Here is a 26,257-nt window from a genome sequence, read left to right as displayed (position 1 = left end):
AATTTCCTTGCAGTGTCACGATGCAAACTACACTTGTGATTTACTCAAACCCGTGTTTGAAAAGAATTAGAGGAACCCGAACTCGTGTTAAACTGGAAGTTGAAGATTTTATCTTTTTCTTAAACATGACAAACTATACTGAAACTAACCACTACTGACTAAACTAAACTATTTATTCACAATTATCTAAATGAAAAGAACAAACATTAAATCCTGCAAACATAAGAAATCATCCACTGTCCATGTCAAGGTTGAAGGGGCAAGAAATTACAAAACATCACATTTTCTCCACACTTTATTTCTCACAGTTAACTTATTACATTGACAACCAAAAGGGTGACACAACATGTGATACACATATAAACAGACGTACAAAAAAGATACTTCAAAGAAATGAAATACCTGCCATGACTGAATAAAAACTGAACAATATATTCGTCGAATAGCAGCAGATTCACACTATGAAACTAACCATCTTTTCTTTATACAAAGGGTAATTTTGTTTTTATTTTTTCTTACAGCTGAATGCCCACTGACTTGCACTGGCACTGCTACTAAATGCAAAACCGCGTGAGGCTGCCAGATTCTGGAAAGAAAAGCACTTGTTAAAACAGATTTAAAGGATCTGTTCAGTGTTAAGTGGATTTCTAGCAAGAAGGCGACAAAATTTGTCTTTCAAACCGACTCCTTCAGCAAATGAAAGAAGCAGACGCTGTCTGTGTTGTTATATCGAGGCTGCAGTGCTGAAAGCTACATGCTCGTATAATCTGTCTTCAAGTGCAGGACAAGGGGAACGCGTCCTGCCGGTCTCTTGTGCTTTCAGAAACAGATAATATATACCGCACTTTTAAGAAACTCTAATCCTGAGTCCTCACTCTGTCCTGAACGCTCCGTAAATCCTGCTGAGCTGAAAAAATGCATTTAAATCAGCATAGTTTATAGTGAAGCCATATACATTAGTTACATCGAGAAAAGTTTGAGAAAAAGAGCAAAACACGGGCAACATCTGAATTAAATGAGATTTAAATGTGACCAGCATGGAGATGGAGAACGGCCGTGATCAAGTCACTGAATAAAATATGAGAAACGCAATGTTTAACGCAGCTTCTGGCGATTGTCTGTCTCCAGTCAGTCAACTGAGCCTCTCACTGAAAACCACACAAAGGTGTTAGATTTAAATGTTAATCAGTTAAACAAACTTGACCATCGTGACTTGGACACATTCACAGTGACTCGTCCTTCTTGACTCCAACATGGTGACTCAGACGTCACCGTGGCAACTCAAACGTGACCCTTGTGACATGAAATCGTCCTGATGTAATGTTTTTGATTAAAATATAATCACACTGACTTGATCGTAGTGACTCAGACATGATCCTACTGACTCGGACATGATCCTACTGACTCGGACATGATCCTACTGACTCGGACATGATCCTACTGACTCGGACAGTGACTCAGACAAACTCCTGGTCGTTCAGACACGACTTGAGCGACTGGAACACTGTTATATCTCACGATCACAAAGCTGTGACAGATCTTTAATGACATTACCAAAACGACTGAAATGTGCCATGGTGACTTGTACACGATCTTAGTGTCTTGAAGATACTTTTGGCAACACGGACATGATCCTGATACTCAATTAATGACTGATCGCTGAGCCGCGGATATTATAACCACAGTAATACAGATGGGATCAAAGTGACTCGGACATTAGATGAGTGACCTGCACGTGACGTGTTGACTTGAACATTCAACACTAAAGACAGAAGACTTGGGGCTCGACTTGGACTCGAGGTTCTGTAACTTTGACTTCTACACTGTAACTCACTTTATTCTCATGCTTTTGGCCTCTAAATGTTGCCCGTGTGTCAAAGCCTCAAGATTTACTGAGGAGCATAGAGCAGCCATTCCAGCACCGTTAAAGAGAAGCATCAGGCTAACAGCACGTAAGTATATTTAACGCGTGTTGTTGCAGAGGGAACAGTAAACATCCTCAGCAGTGACAACCATTCCTATAAGCAAAATAGAGATGTTTGAAATCGCTTTATGTTATACATTTAACGTGATGCAGCATTTCAGCGATGATAGTCACTATTTCCAAAGAGGAATCGATAAAGTGCCAAAACCTTACTTTCAAAGTCGCTACAGGCTCAACTTCCTGTTCGGTGATTTCGGAGGAGAAGCCGAGAGGAGTCGCTGCCGTCACCGGAGTTAGACATGGAGGTAAAACCACTGATCATCTGCAGGGATGTAAAACTCACCAGGATATTTTTCATTAGACTTTAGAATAGGGTTATGGGTCGGATCCAGGAAAAATAAAGTGACCTCTGAGCGACCTTCTGGTTAAATTACGTTTTTTAGACTCATCGTAGGTTTTGGTTTGTACCCGACTTCTTGTCCTGCAAACATTGTCATCTCAATATACATTTTAAATTATGACATTATTATCCGTACTTTCAGCCTATGTGGATTCTTTTGGATTCCGGCTGCCGGTCAGATCATAGTGTCAAGTAATGGTTGTTTCCATGTGACACAAATGAAACAATTGCTTCTTTATATTCAAGCGTTGAAGCTGGAAAAAGGTGCTTTGCTCTGTGATGGGTTGTTTGTGTTAATTGTCTCATGCAGCCACATTGTCAAGAGCTAAAAACATAAGGCACATTAAACAGATCGTTTATGTAATGGTGATATTTTCTAACATCAAGTTGGGATCTGACGTCCGTCTTTAACAACAATTTTAAATGGTTTTAGATTTGATTGTTTTTCCATGAATTCATGTATGTGATGTTCAGCTCGGTGTCTAATCTCTGTGATGACGTCAGTGACTCCTGCTCCTGGACCACACATCTGTCCCTCAGGCTTTTTTCGCCTTCATCCCCACTTCTCTCTTTTCTTTCTCCACCTCCTCTCCCTCACTTCCTATCTTCCCTCCATCGAAGACACCTTGTTTTCTTTGCTGCCATCTTCCTATTCTTCTTCTTCTCTCTGGGCTCCACTTGTCATCTATCAAAGACGCCCATCCGTCATAACCTGTCTCCTCTTCCTCTTCCTCCATCAGAGATGTGTGTCCTGCTCCTCTTCCTCATCCTCCTCCTCAGCCGCTCCTTGATTGACAAACACCTGAAAGAGAAACCAGACGAGAGGCTTCATGCTGTTGCCGAGCAGAATTAAGTTTTCCTATAAGAAACCAACAGCAGGTTATTCAACACTAAAGCGCTGCCACGTGTGTGAGAACATTATTCACTCATCCATCCATCTGTTCATCTTTTTGTCCTCCTCGTACATCCACTTAATCAGTCATCCCATCACCTGCCAGCGACTGCTGTCGTCCTTTCCTCTCTCGCCCCCCACCGTCAGTCCGTTCGTGCTCGGCTTCTTCTCCTGCATCTCAGGCTGGTTGTCGTTGGTCACGTCCAGCATGGGGTTGTCGTGGCAACCATTCTCCACAAAGTGAAGCTCCTCAGCGCGAAACTGCAAAGGTCAAGGAGCACTGAATATTTAGACACCTGCTGATAATAAGCCCAGTATTACCTTGATTTTGGCTCCGGTTTTGGTCTCCACCACCTCCTGAGGGAAAAAGCTGGTACTTTGGTGGCTAAAACTAACTGAGCTGACGTTTTCATCCAGTTATGATATGTTCAATGATTGTTTATGAAGATGGACGACGCATGTCCACTTCCTTCTGCTGTACAAAAATGCAGTGAAAATATTCCGTGCTAGGTGACGTGTATGAGCTACACTGCAGCCACCAGGGGGCCATTGAAATGTTTTGGTTTCACTTTTGGGAAATTGTCATGAAATCCATTTTTATGTACAGTTGTACGTTACGTCACGTCACGTTACGTTACGTTATGATGCGTTACTCTACGTTACGTTATGATGCGTTACTTTACGTTACTTTGCGTTAATTAAGGTTACTTTACTTACATTTTTTCACATGTTTTTAAATTTCTCTTTTTAATGATTTACATGTTTGAAATAAATAAAAATGAATGTCTGAATAAAACTGTGAAGAACATATATGTGATGCACACTTGCAGAACAGGCCTTGCATTTCTGTCTGTGTCTGTGCGTGTTCACTGACCGTCGTCTTGGTTGCAGGCAGTCGTCTTTGCCAGCAGATGTATATGAACCCAGAAGTGATGATGACCATGCAGACGGAGCCGATGATGACCAGCACCACAAACAGCTTCCCGTAGTCGCTGCGTGTCTGACTGGGCCGAGACACACAGCGGCTGGTGGCACTGTAGCTCTGGATCCCCACCTGAGGAGGCAAACACGCAGAGTTCAGATCCGCACTGTAAAATAATTAAAGTTTCCTGCAGTTGTCTTACAACTAATAAAACCAGTTTGTAGCCCGGGGATCTTTTGCAAAATATTTTTAAACTATCGCTCTTTCAGATCAGCTTCCTGCAAATATTCAGAAATGGAAACTAAAGAGCTACGTCCTTTGTTTATGCAAAAAAATCACTTTGAGAAGATTTAAGCTCTAAAACTTATACATAAATTAACAGGTGGGTATCACAGTGTGTTTCCTATGACCAGAAACCTTATAATCTAAATCTATACATGTAAACTGTGCAGTTATTGTACCTTATTCAAACTTTTCTTGATCTCCCCCAACATGTTCAGCACATCACCGGTGCCGATCACTCCTGAGAGACACAACACAACAATTCAAACAAACCTGCGCCTGCAAATAAATTCAAGAATTTGTCAAAGTCACAATCTACAAACAGAATGTATTTGAAAAGCAGTGAAAGAAACAACTGAAAGGAGAATAAATTTGAAAAGAAGCAACAAAGGAATATGAATACATGTAAAACTGTAAGATGTACACACAGTATATCATGAATGTAGATAAACTGTACATGCTGGAGTGAGAGTAAAGAGTGTGCAGGTGCATGTGACTGTGTCTGGATCACTGAGTTCATTTTCACTAACAAATAAACACAGAAATACATGTGTATATATATAGAATGTACTTTTCATTGTATATTCCATATTCACAAATCACAATTTGTCTAATAGGGCTTTGACAAGGTGTGACATCATCTGTTCTTAACCCTCAACAAGAGTCAGGGCAAACTACTAAAAACCCTTTAACAGAGTAAAAACAGGTGTCTGTGTGTGTGTGTGTATGTGTGCGTGTGTGTGCGTGTGTGTGCGTGTGTGTGTGTGTGTGTGTGTGTGTGTGTGTGTGTGTGTGCGTGCGTGCGTGCGTGCGTGCGTGCGTGCGTGCGTGCGTGCGTGCGTGCGTGCGTGCGTGTGTGTGTGTGCGTGTGTGTGCGTACCATGGCCAGATGCCACGTTCATCAGGAGCTGGTGTTGCTGGTGTGTGGGCTTGCTGAGGAAGAGTACCCATGATCCCTCAGGGCTGTTCATCTTCCAAGCAAACACTCGCTCGATGATCTTCAGCAACCGCACACCCTGGTCCACACGGAACTCCTCCTGTCACACACACAAACACACACACACACTTGTAGTTTGCTTTCTCTGTGATTCTCTCACGTGTACACACATCCTCACCCACATGAACACACACACTGAGGCCAGAAGTGTCAAGATGATGGACCAGCCCATGAGCCTCTCTGATAGGAGCTGCTGTGTCCCACAATGCACTGCAGCGAGTCTTTGAACCCACCAACGTAAGGTTTTCTGGAAAATGTCACCAAGCTCTGCTTCCAAACATCTGGAGGTCAATATTCAGTCGAGGTCACAAGCAACACATAAAAATACATAAATGATAGAATGAACATTTTGCTTAGAAGATGTTTTAAAATATGATCGGAGAAAAACTTTCATTTTTAATTGGTACTTAATCAAGTTGTTGTTAATGAAGAAACCTTTTACAAATAAAGTTAATTTATGAGGCTTGATATGTTGATTCTACCTTCAGTAAAAGAGTCTGATTCAACCTCTGGACTAAATTTCATAACAATCCACTTCGGGACATTTCCCTCTGGATCAACCCATGATCAGATCCACAATGTCAATAATGTTGCTACTGAACTGACTCGATGTTTTACCAGAGTCAGAAGATGAAAACTGTGGAGAACTAGACAACCATCGGGATGGGAGCGGTTCATCATCCATCCATCATCTAAACCACTGATCCTTTGAAGGGGCTCTTTATCACAGAGCTGAGGTATAAACTGAGTCTCAATTCAGGGCTCGCATCCTTCAGAGGACCTGGTCTACATCCTTCAGAGGACCTGGTCTACATCCTTCAGAGGACCTGGTCTACTCCTTCAGAGGACCTGGTCTACATCCTTCAGAGGACCTGGTCTACATCCTTCAGAGGACCTGGTCTACATCCTTCAGAGGACCTGGTCTACTCCTTCAGAGGACCTGGTCTACATCCTTCAGAGGACCTGGTCTACATCCTTCAGAGGACCTGGTCTACATCCTTCAGAGGACCTGGTCTACATCCTTCAGAGGACCTGGTCTACATCCTTCAGAGGACCTGGTCTACATCCATAGTTTATACAATTAGTTGCTAGGTTTATGCTATTTCTAATGAAGGGAACATGGCCTCCAGCTCTGGCTCTGGTTGTTGACAGGGACGAGGTGTTAAGAGAAATGAATCACCTCTGGTGAAACATTGAAATGTCAGGAAGATATAAATATATATTCAGAAAACAATGCGGTTAATTAAAGAGAAGAGCTGCATGCAAGGAAAACCAAAAAGAGCTGAACCCTATAAAAATTTGACAAAATAAGCCGAAGGAGAATTAAGTTTGCACATCTCTCCTTGTTAGTAAACTGCAACCGAAACCTGATCCCAAACCGTAACCCTGACCGATTTAAACCTAAGTCTAACCTACACTTAACCACAATTCACATCCTAACACTGATCTTAACCAGGAGCTCAGATAGGAGGTTTTGCCTAATTAGGACCAGGGCTGTGTTCAGAAAGTCCAAATCATCTCCTTTCCTAACCACTAAATCATCTCCTTTCCTAACCACTTTTCCTTAAGCCCGATGGAATACGTCATGTTTTTCAAAAACAACTTTATCTATAACAGAAGACACAGACAGTACAGTTCTCTGTGCTTTGCACTGACAGTTAAAATAAAGTTTCCTGTTTAAAACAGACACACGTCCGGAGAAAAGATGTTTTCTGTTCCCACAGAAGAAACATTTAATCATCAGTTACTCACAGAAAACATCAGCAAAACATTTGCTTTCTCAACTGCATCAAGAGAATAAAGAAGCCGTTCATTCTACTTTATATTTGCGTGGGTGTGTCCAGGTGCAACCACGATGTTATCTGCTAAAGGAGATAAGTTAGGAAGCATTGAAGGATTCGTTGGTGCGTCGAAGCCTCATTAATCTGAGGATTTATTGATGTTAAACTACAGAATTCAGACCTTTTCATTACTATAAAATTCTTTGTACTTACACAGTTCAGGTTTTGCGTCATGTTGAGGACGACATACCCACGTCCAACCAGGTCCTTCCAGTCTATACACACCACCTGAAAGATTCGACAACAGCAGTGTGAGCATCCTCTAATGCGGCACGGTGGGGCAGTGGTTTACCTCACAGGGAGAAGGTTCCCGGTTTAATATTAGGTTGATTGGAGACTCTAAACTGACCTGGTTGTTTGTCCTGTGATAAAAAACATATGGATGGATCTTCAACATGTCAACGTACCTGCTGTGCCTCCTTCATGTTCTCGGTGGCAGTCATCGCCCCCCCGCCCCTGACCTCCGACCCCTGGGCCTCCAGGGGCGTGGTCTTGTCTAACAAATTCCAGGCCGGGTCGGTGAAGCTGATGGTCGGCAAGGGATCTGTGGTGATCGGGACGATGTGACGGATTACACCTCCTTCTCCCTCCATCTTCTTCCAGCTCTCCTCCTCCACCTCGGCTCCTCGGTCATTCAGTCTGTCTGCTCGAGCAAATATAAAAATACTTCATCGGATATTGTGATATTCAGCGTATTCTTTTAAAATATGCTCTTTATGGCTTTAGACATCAGGCCCTGAGAAGAATGATCCGAGCAGAGAGCATTGTTTTACTTTTACTATTTTAAGTTTGAGAAGAATTGGGAGGTTATAATACTAAAGTGTGAAAGATCCTTCCCACCTTTATTCCCTCGCTCTTCTTCCTCCACACTGGGCTGTAGAGGCTCTCTGCTGGGGGCCAGGCCGACCTCTGCTACAGTGGGTTTCTGGGTAAACAGACCGGCGTGTTCCTCTTCCTCCTCCCGCTCTGTCTCCTCATCCTCCGTCTCATCTGCAGACACAAACCAGACACATCACATTTCAGCACATTTATTCTTTAAAGATGTGCACGTCGGCTCCTCCGCATTCTTTATCTTAGGTGGGTTTTGGTTACTATTGCTAGGCTAGCTGTTTCCCCCTGTTTCCAGTATTTATGCTAAGCTAAGCTAATTTAGTCTACTAACATTTTAGGCCAATAATAGCACTCATCTCATCTGTACAGATTTGAACCCTTCTAATCAGCAGCTTCAAACCGCGGGTGCATGTAAATAAAAACATTTCAAAGACAGAAACAGGAAACAAAATCAAACTCGTCATCATAAACAGATTTTTATATTTGCTTTACCTTTTGTAAAACTTCCCAGCAGCCCGAAGTCAGTGCCAGTGTCCGTCTCAGGGGTGGAGGTTCCTGCAGCGTCTCCGCCTGCAGCAGCAGCAGTGGAGGCGGATGTGGATGTTGTCGTCGTGGTAGCGATGGAGGAGTGACGGACTCCATATCCACTGGACTGAACGTCTTCCTCCCCCTCGGCCTCCCACAGCTCCCTCTCTAAAGGACCCATCTGGAGTGGAAGACATGTTGTCTCCTTTATTTACAGTCTCTTGTGCTTCATGATATAAGTTATCGTGGTTCGGTTTTCCTTCTGGGTCGAGTTGTAATCAGGTTGGTTTCGGCATGAGGACGTGGTGGAAATACAGTGGTAGTAATATTGTTAGGGGATAAAAGTACTATCACTTATATTACTGATAATAATATAAGATTAGTGATTTATATGAACCTGCAGAGACACTTGTCTGTGTGTGTTTGAGGTCGTTTATCATCTCCGCTCTTTGCTGAGTCAATCGTCTCCTGACTCGGACGATTGAGGCAAAGAAACACAATTAATCCCATAATCTCACGAAGCGGTAAAAGACTAATTAAATCATTCAGCGCGGGGTTAGTGGATTACGTCAGATTTATTGTGATCCCATTAAAGTCAAACTTCAGATGATGATTCCTCTGTTTTAAGTCGTCTTCACACTTTGTCCTTGCTGGGTTTTTTTCATCTTTGTTTATTCATGAAATTAAACACGAGTAAATAAAGTCATAAATACTCTTCAATTCTATAACTAATAAACTTTTACTGCTGTTACTCCATGCAGTGCACAGCTCAGGTATTTAAGTTTTCTGAATTTGTTGGTTTGTTGAAAACTGACTTTATTTAGTTCTTTTTTGCGAGCTCTATGTAACTTTGATATGTTGTCAGGTTGTCCGTCTCATTCTTGTGAACACAATATCTCAATAACGCATTTAGGGAATTTCTTTTATACAAATGTTCAGTCAAAGGTCAAAGGTCAAGGTCACAGTGGCCTCACAGAACATGTTTTGGCCTCTTGAACGTGATATCTCAAGTCTGCCTTTAGGAAACTACCCCAAATTCTGACCAGTTGTCCCTTGGACTCAAAGATGAGCTGATTAGATTTCAGTGGTTAAGGGTCAAAGGTCACAGTGACCTCATATGAGCCTGGAAAAAGAATGTATGTGACGGAAACTGCACAGGGAGGTTAAGGTAAAAAACATATACGGTAAAATATCATTTTCGTCATCGAGACACCTTCTCTGTGTCCTCACCTCCAGGACAGGGGACGCTCGATGTTCCTGTAGCCCAGGATCATGCAGCTCAGCTGGGGAGGAGATGATGGGCTGCAGGGAGCTGGAGGGGTGGAGGGATGGACTGTAGCCTGAGAGACACAAACACACATGTCAGGAACATATGTGTATGTGTGTGTGTGTGTGTGTGTGTGTGTGTGTGTGTGTGTGTGTGTGTGTGTGTGTGTAAACACTTCTAACACACTTAACGAGCAGCAGAGTCTGTTTCGGACACACGTCTGATCCCTCAGGGCAGAGGACAGATATTTGCTGGATCTCAATAAAGCATTCAAGATGAATAACAGCAGGTTTGACGAGTGTGTGATTTAGTTCTGTAGGGGAAGTTATTTCTACTAACCAATCAGAGCATCCAGATCTGGGGTAAGGTGGCTCACGTCTGAAGCGTCACGCTCGTCCCCCCTTCTCCTCTCTCTCTCCTCCCACTCGTCCTCTCCTCCTCCTCTTCTCTCTCGGTCCTCTCCTCCCTCCTCTCCTCTGTCTCTGTCCTCCGTGTCCGTTCCATAGAAGCCAGAGGCCTCCTGGGAGGCATCGCCGGCACCCGGCCCACCGAAGGGCTCCGTGTCTGGGTCCGTGTGAGCCCTGTAACCTCCTGCGTCCTGTGGAGCTGCCAAATGGACCATGCGCTGAAAGTAGAGGGACAAATGGACAAATTCATGTATTCATACATAAAATCTTCCATCCAAATAAATGGTTTAAGCTTTTCTAATAAACGAAAGTCACAGACTGACTCTCAGATCAGAGATTATCTTTGTTCTGAAGCTTTAGCTCCATTGTTTACTGAGATAATGTGACTGCACCGTTTGTGTTGGCCACTGAAATCAAAGAGGAACATCTGATATTTACACTTTTACCTACAACCGATTTGTGACAAACAAACTTTTCATTACAACTCTCAACTGAAAATCTTCATCTTGGTTCAGAGGCCAATATTAGTGCCGCTGTTTGTCTTCAGCTCCGACAGTTTCTCCACATCCTCCTCACCTCCATCTCCTCTTCCACGTCTTCGTCCACAGCGGCCGGGGTCCTGGCTGCGTCCTGACCTCCGGAGGACGGTGGTTTTAACTGAGACGAGTTAGATTCCACCTCGGATCTGGATATTTCATGAATCTCGGGCCAGCCCATGTCATGAACCAAGTGAGGCTGGGCTCGCACCAGCTCCTGGACTGAGTGGCGTTTGGTTCGGACTAATTCCTGGATGAAATGAGGCAGGGCTGGGCTTTCATCCTGTCTGAGCGGTAAGACGCGCTGGGACGAGGTCCGTCTGAAACCGTCACAGCTGGACACGAGAGCTGCAGGACACAGAAGAGAACAGTCACACTGGAGACAGGCTTTAGTTTGAAATTTCAATTGTTAAATGTCCACATCAGCAGAGGCTTTAAGATTCAGCTGGGTGAAGAAATAGAGTTAAAACAGAACGGACAGTATAATCTGAAATAAGTACTGACATGAAATATTCATATTAACGCATTATTGTTTGCTACCATTTAATTATTGGGTTGACTGGAGACACTGGGAAATATAACATCTGATATTATTTACACAGTTAAACCTTAATTGTCTTTCCACAAATATGATTTAAAAAGGCTATGAATTAAATTACAAGTCAAATATTTGGTTGAAATTTTTTTGCTTATGTATTTATAATTTATAATATATAATGTGTATTAATTGTGACAAACATCTTTCAGAGGTGAAAGTGAATAACAGTAGTAAACATTGTACTTTAAACCTCCTAGTTATCATTTTATTATCAAGAATATAAATACTACACTACTGTAATACTACTATAATATTATAATATAATAATACACTGTATTATGGTCGTTTTTTAATTTAACAACTAAAACTCAACCAGCATCCAGAAATGTGTATGAATCAGAATAAAATAAAACACAGTAGAAATAATATAAAATGTCCTGATGCCTTCTTACATGTATATTATATTATATTATTAGTTAATGATATTGTGCTCATCAATGCTAAATGTGATGAGTTGAAGTAATTATATCTAACATTTCATTTCCTGTCAAAAACTGCAGAAACTGAATTTAAACACCGTAAGTGACCAATGATATAAAATCAAACTGCGAGGTGACTCATAAACAGTCTGTGGAGTGAACCTATATACAGTTTATATATATACAGTTTATATATATATATATATATATATATATATATATATAGCAGCAGCAGTAGAGAAACTCCTTCATGCATTCACAGATTTGCTGTTACTGCAGTTTATGAGGTCGGGACTTTTATTCACTAGCATAAGGCTCCGTTAGTTAACGGTCACTAAATCCCTGATGCTTCAGGTAAAAGCAATAACTAAAGAGTTTTCAGGCTGGAGATAATGTTATTTTACATTTTAGTTTCTTAATTCAGGATACGTGAACTTAATCCAGCTATAAACCAGTTATTATCACTGACACCTGCAGACCTGTAACAGTCCATTAAGGTATAATGGTGAAGAATATGAATTGGCTGTTTGAATCAGATGCTCAGGTTGTTTTTCATTCCTCTTGTTCGTTGTTTAGCAAGATCACAGAAAAACGACTGGTGGGATGAACATGAAACTAGTTGGGATGATGGAACCTGAACCATAGAAATCAATCTGGACGTTTGATAACAGAATTTCCCATGAGCCACGGCAGCTAAACGTCAGATCTCCACAGGCTGTGGTCAGTTCGGACACGTCTGAGGTAAACAGCCATGCTCTCCTCCCATGATGCTCTCTGTCTGGGACCACAGATGGCTGTCTGACCTCAGAGCAGATTACCATATCATAGCCAACATGTCTCAAACACGTCTGCGACACGCTAAGCTGCCCCCCCCCTCCCCCCTCCTGCAGTCTGAGGGGACACAGATCCACCAGTTGACGAAAAGATTTCCAGAAAAAATTAAATATAGTCACTTCTGAGATGATTCAAGATGGTGGTTAGATTCTTGGAGCCATCTGAACACAGTTTGTTCCTCATCAGGTTTATCTCAGCACCGGTTGGATTAGATGAAGTTCGGAGGTTATCTCGCCCCCCCCCCCCAGGCTCCTCTGTGCCGAGCTGCTCACTCAGCGGTTCCGAGCCTCTGGCTGGACGGACGCTGGGAGGTTTCCTCAAGTAATCAGGCTGCAAAGTTTCCTTTCGTAGACGAAAAAATTCAAGGTCACTATTTATGTGTTTTTCATCTGTTTCTGCTGCACAGACGTGAGCGTATCTCCTGGTTATTGACTTCAAATGAATAAATGATGATGTTTTTAATTTGTTGATGATTGTCTTGATCATTTTTATCTGTGAATGTGATTAAATAAGAAATTGAAGCAGGAGCGGGTGACCCAGCTGTGTGGCGTCGCTGCATCGGACACTGCACGACGTCATTTCTCGTGCTTGGTGGTTCGCCATGATGAAATCGCATGTCAATTACCTTGTCCACTATGTGGCGCTAGAGAGCATAACCACTGTTACTGGGCACAACACGTAGACCAGGACATGAACATTTCATGATTGTGTCATGAGGTGTACTTTCCGTTGCCAGTAGGTGGCGCTGTGACTGGCAGGAGATGGCTTCAGGGAGGGAGATTAGCATGAACTGTGTGAGTTCTAACAACTTCCTGTGTTCCTCGTGTCATCACACACGTGCAGAACTCTTGTTCATCATCTTCCTCCTGGTCTGTTCAGATGCGGCTGTGACCAGTAAGACCAGTGAGACCAGTGTGACCATTGAGACCATTGAGACCAATGAGACCAGTGAGACGCTGTCGTCGGATACGTCAACACTCCTCGGACACAATGTTCAAGGAAAACAAAATCTTTTAAAGACGTTTCCTTCCGGACGGATTTTGAGACTCTGCAGGAGTTAGTTAAAATACACGACTTCGGACTAAACACGCTACATGTGTCTTTAGTCTGGTGAATGTCGGTGATTCGTGCCACGGGGGCAGATTGGTTGAAATCCTGTAGGTGGCGCTGTGCCACACCCATGCACGACAAGTCCCTTCTGGGGCATGAGCCAAGTTCCCCTGAACGTCCGGCCCCTCACATCGAGGTCGGTGGCTCGGACCCTAAAAGTTTCCATCAACACTGTGAACGTCTTCAGTTCCTTGGTCACAGTAAAATCTGTTGGCGGCTGCATCTGTCGTCTCCAGCTTTGATTCTGTGAGCAGCCTGTTACCAGAGGAGGAGGCCGGGGGGGGGGGCTCATTAAAGCCCCTTTCTCAGATCAGCTTATGGACAGAGACCCTCCCCCAAATCTGCTCCTCCTCACCCCCTCGTCTCCTCGCTGCTCCCCGTCAGGCCTCCATGTTGGAGACGTAGCTTCCTTTTTATGGTAATAACAACAAGGATATCTTCATCTCTGCAGCTTCTCTCAAAGCAAACACAAGAAACGAGTGAGAATAAAACAAAAACAATAAACGTGTGACAGAAACTGAGGCAGACCCCCCATGAAGATAACAATCAGTGGGTTTTAAGCTTTGATTCAAAGGAAACTACTGACTCATTGAGCTCTTATTTCTAAACCTCTGGCTCGAGCAGAGAATCAGGATCCTGTGCCAGAGGATCTCAGAGTGCGAGCAGGATCGTACGAGGACAAAAGATCTGAGACACACTGAGGAGTCCGAACATCACGTGATTAAAAGACCCTTCAAATCTTTTCCAAAACAAACTTTGAGAGGCTTTTTTATCATCTGAGCAAAAACAAGACGTTTAAAACCTCAAACTGCAGAATGAAAACTGTGGATTGACTCAGAGCTGATTGACGGAGCTGGAGTCTGTGACGTCTGCACTGAAGTAAACGTTGGTTGTTCAGAGGTTTTGACGATGACGATGACAAAAATCCATAAATATTGTTAACAGGTCTGAATCAACATAATCAATAATTAATCGACAGAAAATTTGTGTTTTGACGAATCATTCTTGGTCTTTTTTTTTACTTTCTTGCTTTTAAATGAGGATCTGATGTTTTGTTTGTCACATGATGATAAACAGACTAATTTATGATATATTGTAAAGTGATACTTGAGCATTAATCTTATAATAAATGACTAATTATTGACAAATTATCCTGTAGAATCATTGACTTCAGATTCTTTCATGTGCAGATTTTAAATCATCACCCATGAAATAACTTTGGATTTTGGGCTGTTGTATTGTAAGTATTGTTTTTCGTGTGATTTTCAAAGTATTTCGCTGCTTAATGAAAATAAACATCAGCTGCAGCTTTAAACATGGAAACATCAGTGTGTGTGTGTGTGTGTGTGTGTCTCTGTGTGTGTGTGTGTCTGTGTCTGTGTCCCACACAGTGCATCCACCTTGCAGAATTGATAAACAACAATAAAACACACAAACACTGGTAAACAACAGTAAAACACACAACCAGTCACGTGGACTCGAACATGTGATGAGTTCAAAGTCCCCTCAGACTCATTCTCTAAATGATGAAGATGAATTGAATCTGAGCTCCTGATTGGATGAGATGAATAATCACACTCACCGCTGATGAGTGTGATGAAGAGTGGGCCCGGCATGTCTGCTGCAGTGCTGCCTCCTCTTCCTCCTCCTCTTCCTCACCGGCTCTGAATGGACTCTGGATAGATGAAGGGCTGCGGGCTCCCTGTGTGTGTCCCCGGTGTGTGTCCCCGTTGTGAGGCTGGAGGACAGACGGAGGGACAGAGCTCAGCAGGATGTGATCTTCCTCCTCCTCCTCTTCCTCACCGGCTCTCTGGGTGGATGGAGGTCTTCGCGGAGACGCGCTGCTCGCGGCCGCTCTGTGTGCTCTGTGCTGCGGGTTCACTCCGCGTGAGTCTCCGGTGTGAGGCTGGAGGACAGAGCTGCAGGATGTGATCTTCCTCCTCCTCTTCCTCCTCTGCTGCTGCAACGACGCTGAAATAACCGTGTGACTGCTGCTGGTTGCTGTTCACACCACCCGCCGCTAGATGGCGCCAGAGATGACCCCTGCTGCGTTCAGGGGCTGCACGTACACAACAGCTCCAAACTTTTATTACAAGAGATTTACACAAGAAAAGCTGATATGACCAAATCCTGCAGGACAACATGCAAAATATAACAAGTGTAAATATGTAAACCTCAAATATTCTATCAACCATCTTCCATCATCAAAAAGTATTGTTTTCATATTTTTTTAGGAATAAAATGTTTTGTGAATGACACTGAATGATGCAGAGCAGAATTTTAAGAAGTTAAACAAACAAGTTTAATATCAAAACACCAACAATCCAACTTCAAGTGAATTTCCACAGTAGAAACATTAAACACGGGTTCGTTTTAACACACAAGATCTTTTTATGTTCTAATCTCGAACTTCCACCAAAATGAGAAGAAGTCTGTTTCTATGACAACACGGACAAAAACATGTACATTTATTTACATTCGGCCCCTCGTGGGGACAGATACAGACAGAAAACAGAGGGTCAGCATATTTTTCTGAAACATTAAATTCTCATTTAATTCTGTATTTTTACTGAACGCTGCCTCTGATTTCAGATCCACTCTTCCTTTAATTTGTGGCGATGCAGCGTAACATCAGGTAGAAACATGAACTGAACCTTTCACGTCCTGAACACACGTCTACTTATTCATTCCCAGTTATTACCAACCCTTTAAATAAGCCGCTGGAAACCGTACATCATCATCTGGGAAGAATCAGCTGCTTCCGTTTCCTCCATCGCTTTTGTCAGCACATCTTATGGTCAAACCAAATTCCTCGTCTGTTGTCCACGCCGAGCTGTGATTGGGTGAAAACCGACTCCTCCCAGCTCCTTTTCTCTCTTCAGACATTTTCAATCACTTTAGAGCCCAAAGGAAACATCTCATTTGTGACGCGTCCGACTCCGACATGATGAAAACCACAAGCACTGTTTTCTACAACGATGCCCAGAGACGGGCCCAGAAATTGAGTTCACGAAACACTGTTAGGGAGGAAGAGGAGGAGGAGGAGGAGGAGGAGGAGGAGGAAGAGGACAGAAAACTTAAAACTGCTGCAGGATCAGTTTCTTTTTGCCATCGTGGCTGAACTTGTTGGAGCGGAAATGGTCGCTGTCGTAGAACGCAGACAGGTTGTGGATGTTGATCTGTCTCGCCTGCAGGAGGAAGAGGAGGACAAAAAGAGACGATTAGAACTTGTAATCCTTTCTTACTGTGAGCAGTAAAGTATTGTGTGAAAATTATTCTGCATCGTATAACGTCAACTGATCAGGGATGTCACGAAGAAGTCCCATTCTCACACGTATCCGTGACGAGTCTCTGACCTGGGAACACGCCGAGTAAAGTATCTACACTACGTGACCATGTGATTCCTCGTTACCTTATCCTGCAGCTCCTTCTCTGGAATCTCGATGGTGTCGTTCTGGGCGCCGTAGCGGTTGCGTTGGTAGGAGACCTGCTCGGCCACCAGCTGCTTGAGGATGAAGAGCAGCAGCTCGTTGTTGTCTCTGCGGAAGGCGAGATAACGAGCGAACGTCTGCGAGGAAACAGATTAATGAACGTTAGACACAAACTGACCCACCCTATTTTCATCTGTACTCGTTCGTACTCTCAGAAATACCACTTCCTGTTTGCAGCGGAAACACAGACGACAACATCACTGGATCAACAGAGAGACTCAAGAAAACTTAAACTGAACGTTCTCGGGCAAATTCTGCAGGAATAAAGATTGTGTTTTATTGATGATTTCCAAGCAGATTTATTGATATTTATTTGTGATGGAAATGAGAGAATGACTGTGAAAAATGATTCACATCAAAAATAAAAAAATATATATTTCACACCTGGTTGTTGAGATTAAAACAGAGTTAAAGTTCTGAGACCCTGATTCATCTGCGACAGTGAGAAACCACGAACCTTCCTCATGCTCCTCATGACGCTGAACTTCTGCGTGTCGATGAAGCTCTCCAGCATCACCCTGATCGCCATGTTGACATCGTCCTCCAGCACGTAGTCCCTCAGGTGGATCTTGGCGTGGGCCTCGGCCATTCGGATCATGGACTCGATGTGACGGACGGTGATGGGGATGCTGCCTGTCGCCTGTTGGTCGAACATCAATGAGACGTTACTGATTCTCAAAGGAGCAACGGAAAATCACAACCACACAAATATACACGACCTTAAATTCTATGATTTACTCTCCTCACATTCGATTTTTGTGGAATTTCTTCTCAGTGAAAGGTGGAAATGTTCAGAGGACTCACCATCGACTCTTTGCGGAGTTCACTGTAGATACGAGCCACCTTGTCCTGATCCATCTGGTTCAGTTTGGGATGAATCTGCAGATCAAAAGGTGCAGATTTTAAATTTCCACTGGTCAAACTGGTTAAAGACCAACAGTCGTGTGTGTGATGAACATGACGGTGACTGTTCAGGGTCTGCGTGGTCGTACCCGCTCTTTGGAGTAGATGATGTACTTCTTCAGCAGCTGCTGGGGAATCGGCGGCACGTCGGACGTGTTGGGCAGAACCACCTCCTCTAAGGCCACACCCCTTTCCTTGTGGCTGGGGTGATGTTTGATGTGGGAGCCGACCACGAAGCGAGCCAGCAATTCGTCCTGTCACGAGCCGAACGGGAGAGTGGTGAGAAGGATTTGTGGATGTAAACCATCTAAATCTGGACAGAATCTTTAAAAAGAAAAGAGATAAAGGGGGCGTGTACCTGCACGGGGTCGATAGTGTCTCGGACGACACACAACACGTCGAAACGCGACACGATTGGCTCCGTCAGGTCCACGTTGTCAGCGAAGGTCAGGGAGGGGTCGTACCTGCCGCCTGCAGGAAACACATCAGCTGTTACTCAAGAGAACGAGACGAGAACAGAGAGACGTCCGCTCTCTGTTATAAATCCTCCAGTCATCTACCGGCTGATAAACGTCTTTCAGTCCGAAACCTTCAATGTCTCGTTTCTACCGTCTCAGTGACACTTTAAGAACTCCTTCAATTTTAACTTAGAGATTCTGACTCTGTCATCTGCTCTTTAACTTCCTCAGGATTACACTTCTGGAACGACCTCTGACCTTCGATAAATCAAAACTCACTTCCCAGACTCTATATTGTACAAACTTCTAACAAAAGCCCGAGAGAAGATGTCGTATCTCACGTCTTTTTAAAGTGGTTTTAGATTTGATTTGATTTGATTGTCCTCATTATGTCTGAAGCACTTCATGTCCCCGGCCTCAGATTACATCTCTGAGCGACCGTCTGACGTCCTCGAGCTGGAACCTCGCGGCTCTAACGAAACGCTGACGGCTTGAAGGTCGCAGGTTTTTTTCAGAGTCATGGACGAACCTGATGAATCTGAGACTTTAAAACTCTGAATCTTCTTTTTAAATCGCTTCAGAAAACAGACATTTATCTTGCGGTTTTCTTGATGTCTTTAGAAGACATGTTAACACAAACAACAACTTTGCTGAAAAGAGCAGAGCGAATAAAAAATAAAACAAGGACATGTTCCTTTAAAAGTTCATCCTCCTCAGCTTCAAGGTGAACTACAGACGTGGACGATGTGATTTTGTTATTCTCAGACTGAGTTACGTACCGATCGGGTTGGAGGCGGCGATGATGGTGCACCTGGCCTGCAGCGAGGTGACGATGCCGGCTTTAGAGATGGAGATGCTCTGCTGCTCCATGGCCTCGTGGATACTCGTCCGGTCTGCGTCGTTCATCTGCAGCACAGAGGAACGTCTGGTTTCACGTTTGTCTTAGTAAAGGGTGAATTAGGTTTGGTTCAGTTCCCGCCCGGTCACGCGCAGCTCACCTTATCGAACTCGTCAATCAGACAGACGCCGCGGTCGGCCAGCACCAGCGCTCCGGCCTCCAGCGTCCACTCCCGGCTCACCGGGTGTCTCTGGACGTAGGCGGTCAGCCCGACGGCAGACGCTCCCTGACCGGTGGTGAAGACGGCGCGACTCGACACCTTCTCCACGTATCTGCAGAGAAAAACACGTCAGGATTCAGTTTCTACCGTCATCCTACAATAACTTTGATAATTGGATTTATTTTGAATCTCATCTATTTTTCCCTTCCTCATTTAAACATTAACAATTGTTTTATTTGTTATTTTACTCTTTAGGTTTAACACGTCAGTGCACAACTTCTGCCAGTTATTAGTTATTATTAGTAGTTATTGTTGTTGACCACATACTGTCAGTGACCAGTTTATTAGGTACACCAACTCAAATTAACAGTTAAATCTGTTTTTCTGTCCCTGTGTAGCAAACCTGAAACAAGACTAATTGAAGCACTGTAATTCAACTTATTATATTCAATATTTACTTCAGCGTTACTTGTACACACACACACACACGCACACACACACACACGCACTGTAACACACGTACTTGAGGAACTGGGACTTGGCTGTTCCCGGGTCTCCACACAGAAGAATATTGATGTCTCCACGCACCTTGTGTTTCCCACCTGGAAAAAGAAAAAGAGCGTTTAGTGTTGCACTCACTGCTTGTAGTCGAGTCATGTGACCGATAAGAGCCAATCAGGAGGAGAACGTGGGCGCCATCGTTTTCTAAAAGTCTCAGTTTCTGTTCCTTCGGACGAAAAAACACAACCCCAGAGTTTTCAAACTAAAACGAGACCAGCAGCGTTTACAAAGACTTTGGGGTTTGAAAACTGTGGATGCAGTCGTAATATCGAAACTATGACGAGTTCCCCGTACAGACCAGATTTCTGACCCGCTCATATGTGGAGTAGTATCTTTACCTGGGTTTTTGGGCTCTCCTCCGAACAGCGCCAGAGCCAGAGCTCTCTTGATGTCCTCGTGACCGTAGATGGACGGAGCCATGCTGGCAAAGATCTGCAACAGGAAACGAGTCAGAGATCACGTGTGCAGCAGCGATCGTTACACTGGTGACCGATCTGCGTCTCAATTGGTGCTTTAATATCACACGTCTCGAGCTGCACCCCTCACCCTCTCTCCGATGCGCTCGTCCTTGGACAGCGTCACTATGGCCTTGACGTCTTCGTCCGTCAGCTCGGCCACGGCGACCCCATCGTCGCGGCAGGTGATGTGGTTGGCCAGGATGACCGTGGCGAACACCGGGAAGCCGTTGGCCATGTTCAGGGAGCCATCGTAGTTGTTGTGGTAGATTCCTGTCAGCTCCTGAATGGACGAGGGAAAACATCAAGTTTAGTCTCTATTTTCCACAGTAGAATCAAAAAGTTTGTTTCGATTATTGATCCTTTTCAAAAACAGACTCACAATCTCGTCTCCAGGTTTGCAGTTGTCGACAAGGTCGGCCAGCAGAATGGCGTCTTTGGAGCGAGGGAGGCGCCCGGCGGCCACTTTACCGGGACTTTCCTGGATGGTGATTCTCTGGTAGTTCTGGTAAACTGTCTGCAGGAGGAGGACGACTGGTTAATTCACAGAAACAAAATGACAACAACCTCCTCATTGGTAGATACACGACAGAGGGGATTGACATCACGCCACACGTTCGCGCTCACCTCCTCCATGTTGATCTCGAAGGGCCCCTGGGACTGACACTCGGGACAGGAGCCCGGCTTCACCTCCTGGTTCTGGGACTGGAAGAAGGGCCCCAGCACGAAGTTACACTTGTTACAGTTGTACTTGACCATGCCGAGCTGAGGGAGGACCCCGGTGCAGCTGCTCACCACACCGCTGGTCCGGATCAGCTGGTTCAGGTGCAGCTGCCTGGAGGAGGAGGAGGAGGAGGAGGAGGAGGAGGAGGATGAATCTGATGCAGCTGAAATTTTATTCATTTCTTCTTTCTTTCATTATTTATGATAAAACTGAGTATTTTTAAATCGAAGATCTTTTAGTGCCACATTCATATTTTTTACAGTTACAAGAAGAATGATGGAAAAATCAGGCGAACATTTATTTCCTTAAGACATAAATTAGTATGAAGAGTAAAACTTTACCTGAGTGAGCGGATGTCCTCGACCAGCGGCAGGTTGCAGATGCGGACGTGGATCTCGTGGGCGATGCGGCCGTATTTCGGGTACATGGCCAGAACCACTTCTTTGGCTGCTTCATCAAAAACCTGACGGAAAAGGCAGAGACACGATCGGGTCGGTTTTATCGAATCTTACGTTAGATTTATTTTACAACTGTTGTTTGGTTTATAGCTGAAATTATTTCGTGTTTTCATACATGCTTACATTGACGTTTGGAAAAAGCCTGAGGAACAACAGACGCTTTTATAGTTGGAAGGTTTTAAATTTAAAAGTTTACGATGACCTTCATCCACACGAGCGTTTTAGCTCCGCAGCAGTAATCAAAACAGGAAGCAGCTCCAGAGTTTCCAAACTTCCCAGATAAAGATGCTTGAAAAACTCTGGAGTAGTGTGGATACATAAAAGTAGCAGCAGAGATGCATTTTAAAACCTCAGCGTTCTAGTGCTGATGAAGCCTCACACTGATTCTTTAGTCTGCACCAAAGTGTCGACACTGGTCTCGTCTGGACTGCTGCAGCGTTTGGATTCGTACAAAGTTAATTTAAGTTCATCAAGAGGAAAAAATAAACTCAACCCACCTTCAACATCTCAGTCGGAGCCTCTGGTAGAAAATAGGCCAACACGTGTTCTCTGGCAGCGAGATCTTCATAGTTAACCACCAGACTTTCCTTGTTCTCTGAAATAACAGATGCAGGTTCGTTCGTTTAAAAAATCCTTCATCAACATGTTTGGGTTTTATCGTTGAAGAAAACCTCGGCTACCTTTGCACATGTCGCTGATCTTCTCCTTGAAGACGTTGTGGCCGTTCTCGTCCACGTGGGTTCGCAGGAAGTTCTTGAAGCGGTTGTAGATTTCCAGTCTGGGAGCCGCCATGGAGACCCACTCCCTCACCGTGTGGCCCTTCATGTCCTCCAGGTTCTCGATGCTCTCGATCATCTCCTCATCCTCTCCGTCAACGCCCTCCGCTGCACGCTCGGCCATTCGCCTTCGCCGAGCCGCCGGTCGCTCGTCGTCTTCATCTTCGCTGTCTGGAGGAAGGAAGAAGAAATGAGTACGTTTGCCTCGTTCACTTCTACACACACATCGGTCTGCTGTGTGTTAGCTGTACCTTCTCCCTCGAGGGTTTCAAGCCTACGTTGGTCAACATTTTGGAAAAGTAGAATCATTAACAGTGGTGATGTTGTAAAAACTAAAACCACGTTCATGTTGAAGAAAAGGTCCAAGGAGCTTAAGATCAGTTTGCACGTAATTTGTACTGAACATGTTTTCACGCAGTTTAATGCTAATGCTTGTTAAAACAAGGTATAAATCTGTATAAATCTTATGCTTAAATCTATCGAATCATTCCAGAAACCTCTTTCCGTATGTGGAACACATAACTGGAGAACCGTTCCCCTCCAGCTCACCAGGACGTCCCCAGTATTGAAACTTCTGCCCTAAATCACCTTAAAGCTCCTCCCTCCACAAACATCGGTTCACTCCTCACCGTAGAGCAGTCCTCTCCTCAGGCGCCCGCTGACGCCCTGCTCCCTGTCCCTCCTACTCATCGCCTCTTCGGCGGCGGCCCGGGCTCCAGGCGACAGCTCCGACAGATCCTCATCGTCCAGGTCCAGACCCTCTGCCTCGTACTGATCCAGCGCCGGGATGGCACGGTAATCCCTGACGAGAGCCAAGGAGTTGGTGGTGTTTAACAGAACAAACAGGTAATCTGATGTTGGACTTCTGAACACAGCCCGGTCCTCACCTCTCCATCCCGTCCCCAATCAGCTCCTCCCCATCTCCGTCCTCCTCTTCCACCTCCTCTTCTCCGGGCAGGGTTCCGTCTCCCAGCAGCCCCTCCGACTCATCCTCGAAAGGAGGCAGGTCTCGTCCCGGGCTGGACGTCAGGTCTCCTCTCCTGGAGGCTCGGCTGGGGCTGGTGGCCATGTGGTACGACTCGGAGGAATCCTGCCAAAAAAACAAAAATACTTTTAGTTTATAATTTTCATCCCGAAACCAGAACAGGATGTGATCTACTGGAACTGTGGAGCTGATACAGCGCACCATCGTTTTCAATGTGTTTATAAAAGTATGGCTCTAGGTTTTTCTAAGATATTAATATAATTGACAGTTTATTTGATATTATAAGAGACTGTATTTTGCCCTCGTCTCATTTGTTACTGACAGTTTCTCGTTATGTTGCCGATTTTACAAAGTTTGCTCCAATTCAACATTTAAATGTCCATGTGTTGGAATAAATAATATTGTTATTACACTCTGTATTATAGTTTTTTAAATTGTGGCATCATAGATTCAAACAAACGTGTATTTCTACAGAGTTTCTCTCGTGTGTTATTCTTTCCGTGTTTAAATGTATTTTGAACTTGTGACGTTTCCTTTGTTTAGTCTGGAAGGAGTTCAATGAGAATAACGACCGCACCGAAATACATACAAGTACAATAAGTACACAAGTTGGAGTTATGTGTACGTTTAAGGATCGTCCACGAATATTAACACCTCACAAGTTCATTTTACCGTAAACTCAACAGCATCGATTCAGTAGTTGTATGATGAACATCTGTCACAGGTATTAACATCTATGGCTAAAACAAACTGATGGAGGTGGAAGAAACTGTGAAAGTGAAATAGTATGTTGTGAAATGAGGTCATCAAAGTATCAGGATGAAGAGGAAACGTTAGAAATAATAAAGTCCGGAGGGGTTAGCTAAAGAACAGTCACTGTGGCTCCATGTGGGAGACGATAACCTTATTTAATAGGATGTTTAGGTGTTTTATTGTTTGATACCTTGTTCGCTTTGTTCTTATTAACCACATGTCAGCTGTGCTCGTTGCGAACATCGAACACGAACAAACACGTGTTGACAGATAAACGAGCCCGATGTTCTAATAAAAGTTATTGTGAGAATTTAAAACCTTAAAAACGTTAGAATCCACATTTCTGACAGAATCTTTGACTCCGTGTTTCTATTGTTCCGCCTCAGAAGTGAAGTCCACGCATGGAGCTGGGTTCTCACTCATCCATCACATGAACAGCTCGATTCTCTTCTGTCTCCTGCATCCAACACGTGAATAATATTAATAATCATCTGTTTTCACAGGGTTTCACTCACCGCCATGTTTCGCTGCTGCGTCTGTTTCTGTCGCTTCTGCACAAACTTCTTCTTCCGGCCGGGACTCGCTTTTCGCGCGAAACCACCACGTGACAGTGAAAGCCCGCGAAAAGTAATGAATATTCAGCGAGGACTCTGACGTCTCGTGTCCTGATTCGTCGATTCGTTCCACGGGGGCGGGGTCTGGAAGAAGGGTGCGCTTGGTTTACTCGTGCCCTCGGTCAGGCTCGTCCGGGCGGTGTCGTAGTAACACGTGTGAGTGACAGCGGCGCCGGGCGTGAAGGCAAAACAAACGTACCTTTTCTGGGCGTGACCGGACGGGCGGGGACTGTGACGTGTTCTATTTTTTCCCGGGAATATTTGGAATCACTTTATTTAAAGGAAACGTCCCAAAAAGTTCCTCTATCAACATTTCTTCGTTTTTTTTATACAAATTACACCATAAAACATCTCGATTACAACACGTCTGGGTAAAAGATACACCAGTTTTAAACTATTTAATATTTTTACTAATATTTTAAAATGAATATTTGCTGAATTGAAGCAGAACATAAGGACTGAATTCAGTACTTTATTTTGATATTGAAAACGAGTATTAAATATAATACAGTGGGTGTTTTAGGAAACATTTCTGTAAACATCTACATTTTTAAAGTCCTCAGTAGTTTGAAAGATCTGATTGAACAAAGTTATTACATTTCATCCTGATCTGTGATAAGAGTTATTAACTGAGATGTGACTGTTTATACTAAATCAGTCAGTGGTGAAAACATATTAAAGATCATTTAAAAAAGAAATGAAGCTGCCATCAGCCACAGCTGTACTTTGTGTTATTGTTTGTGTTGCTTGATGACTCACTAAAGTAAGAGTATGTATAAACTCACATAAACAGACGTATGTGGGCTGCAGCCTCACAGAGCTCCAGTTCAGTGTCAGACATGATGATGAAAGAAATTTCCTTTAACATTTTAAGAATAAAGTTGAAATATCTTAAATAAAACAAAATCCTCTGATCCATCAAATCCAGCTGACTGTGAGAAACGAGTTTCTCGCTCTGAACAGTTTTCATCACAATCTCTTCAAAGTGCACTGATCATCACGCTGCGTTAACGACAAGGAATTTCATCTTCACTAAATCTCATTCTGATGAACGATATTCACCAATTCATCTACACAGGGCATTTTGTAGAGGCAGTCGTTTGTACCTACAGTGATAATTAGATGTACTCCCACATATATTTTAGATTTTAATCATGAAATTTTAAGTTTATTCTCCTAAAATGCTAAATAGAAACAGACAAATTGTGAAGTTGTGATATAATTAAGGTCGTTCAG

General features: G+C 43.8%; 3 protein-coding genes across 4 annotated transcripts in view; 1 reads left to right on the top strand and 2 right to left on the bottom strand.

The window, feature by feature from the left end:
• The window catches only part of LOC117761169 (titin-like), a 190,964-nt gene extending 188,311 nt beyond the window's left edge, over nucleotides 1–2,653 (top strand). The window contains exon 17 of the mRNA XM_034584835.1: nucleotides 2,635–2,653. Coding sequence (XP_034440726.1) covers nucleotides 2,635–2,653 — 19 coding nt within the window. The remainder of the gene's footprint in view (nucleotides 1–2,634) is intronic.
• podxl2 (podocalyxin-like 2) lies at nucleotides 1,823–15,796 on the bottom strand. Of its 2 annotated transcripts, XM_034585553.1 has the most exons (14): nucleotides 15,368–15,796; nucleotides 11,149–11,172; nucleotides 10,865–11,115; nucleotides 10,221–10,506; nucleotides 9,845–9,954; nucleotides 8,582–8,795; nucleotides 8,099–8,248; nucleotides 7,666–7,901; nucleotides 7,412–7,486; nucleotides 5,301–5,457; nucleotides 4,600–4,661; nucleotides 4,091–4,270; nucleotides 3,316–3,477; nucleotides 1,823–3,126 (listed from the first exon to the last, which is right to left on the bottom strand). In XM_034585553.1, exons 1-14 carry the CDS (start codon nucleotides 15,399–15,401, stop codon nucleotides 3,061–3,063), a joined length of 2,007 nt encoding a protein of 668 aa, XP_034441444.1. In that variant the 5' UTR covers nucleotides 15,402–15,796; the 3' UTR covers nucleotides 1,823–3,060. The 2 variants fall into 2 exon arrangements, with proteins under 2 accessions (XP_034441444.1, XP_034441442.1); XM_034585551.1 differs by having other exon boundaries at nucleotides 10,865–11,172; nucleotides 15,368–15,795.
• A 272-nt stretch (nucleotides 15,797–16,068) lies between these two features.
• On the bottom strand, nucleotides 16,069–25,022 carry mcm2 (minichromosome maintenance complex component 2). Its single transcript, XM_034585550.1, has 19 exons — nucleotides 24,923–25,022; nucleotides 23,557–23,759; nucleotides 23,299–23,471; nucleotides 22,574–22,840; nucleotides 22,391–22,488; nucleotides 21,777–21,898; nucleotides 21,339–21,546; nucleotides 21,094–21,228; nucleotides 20,803–20,994; nucleotides 20,595–20,688; nucleotides 20,219–20,297; nucleotides 19,636–19,807; nucleotides 19,417–19,543; nucleotides 18,538–18,650; nucleotides 18,269–18,433; nucleotides 18,081–18,155; nucleotides 17,734–17,916; nucleotides 17,198–17,353; nucleotides 16,069–16,973 (listed from the first exon to the last, which is right to left on the bottom strand). Exons 1-19 carry the CDS (start codon nucleotides 24,926–24,928, stop codon nucleotides 16,863–16,865), a joined length of 2,679 nt encoding a protein of 892 aa, XP_034441441.1. The 5' UTR covers nucleotides 24,929–25,022; the 3' UTR covers nucleotides 16,069–16,862.
• Nucleotides 25,023–26,257: the final 1,235 nt, after the last annotated feature.

The sequence above is a fragment of the Hippoglossus hippoglossus genome, chromosome 5 (assembly GCF_009819705.1).
Source record: "Hippoglossus hippoglossus isolate fHipHip1 chromosome 5, fHipHip1.pri, whole genome shotgun sequence".
Lineage (NCBI taxonomy): Eukaryota > Metazoa > Chordata > Actinopteri > Pleuronectiformes > Pleuronectidae > Hippoglossus > Hippoglossus hippoglossus.
This window is presented reverse-complemented; position numbering and strand designations above follow the sequence as displayed.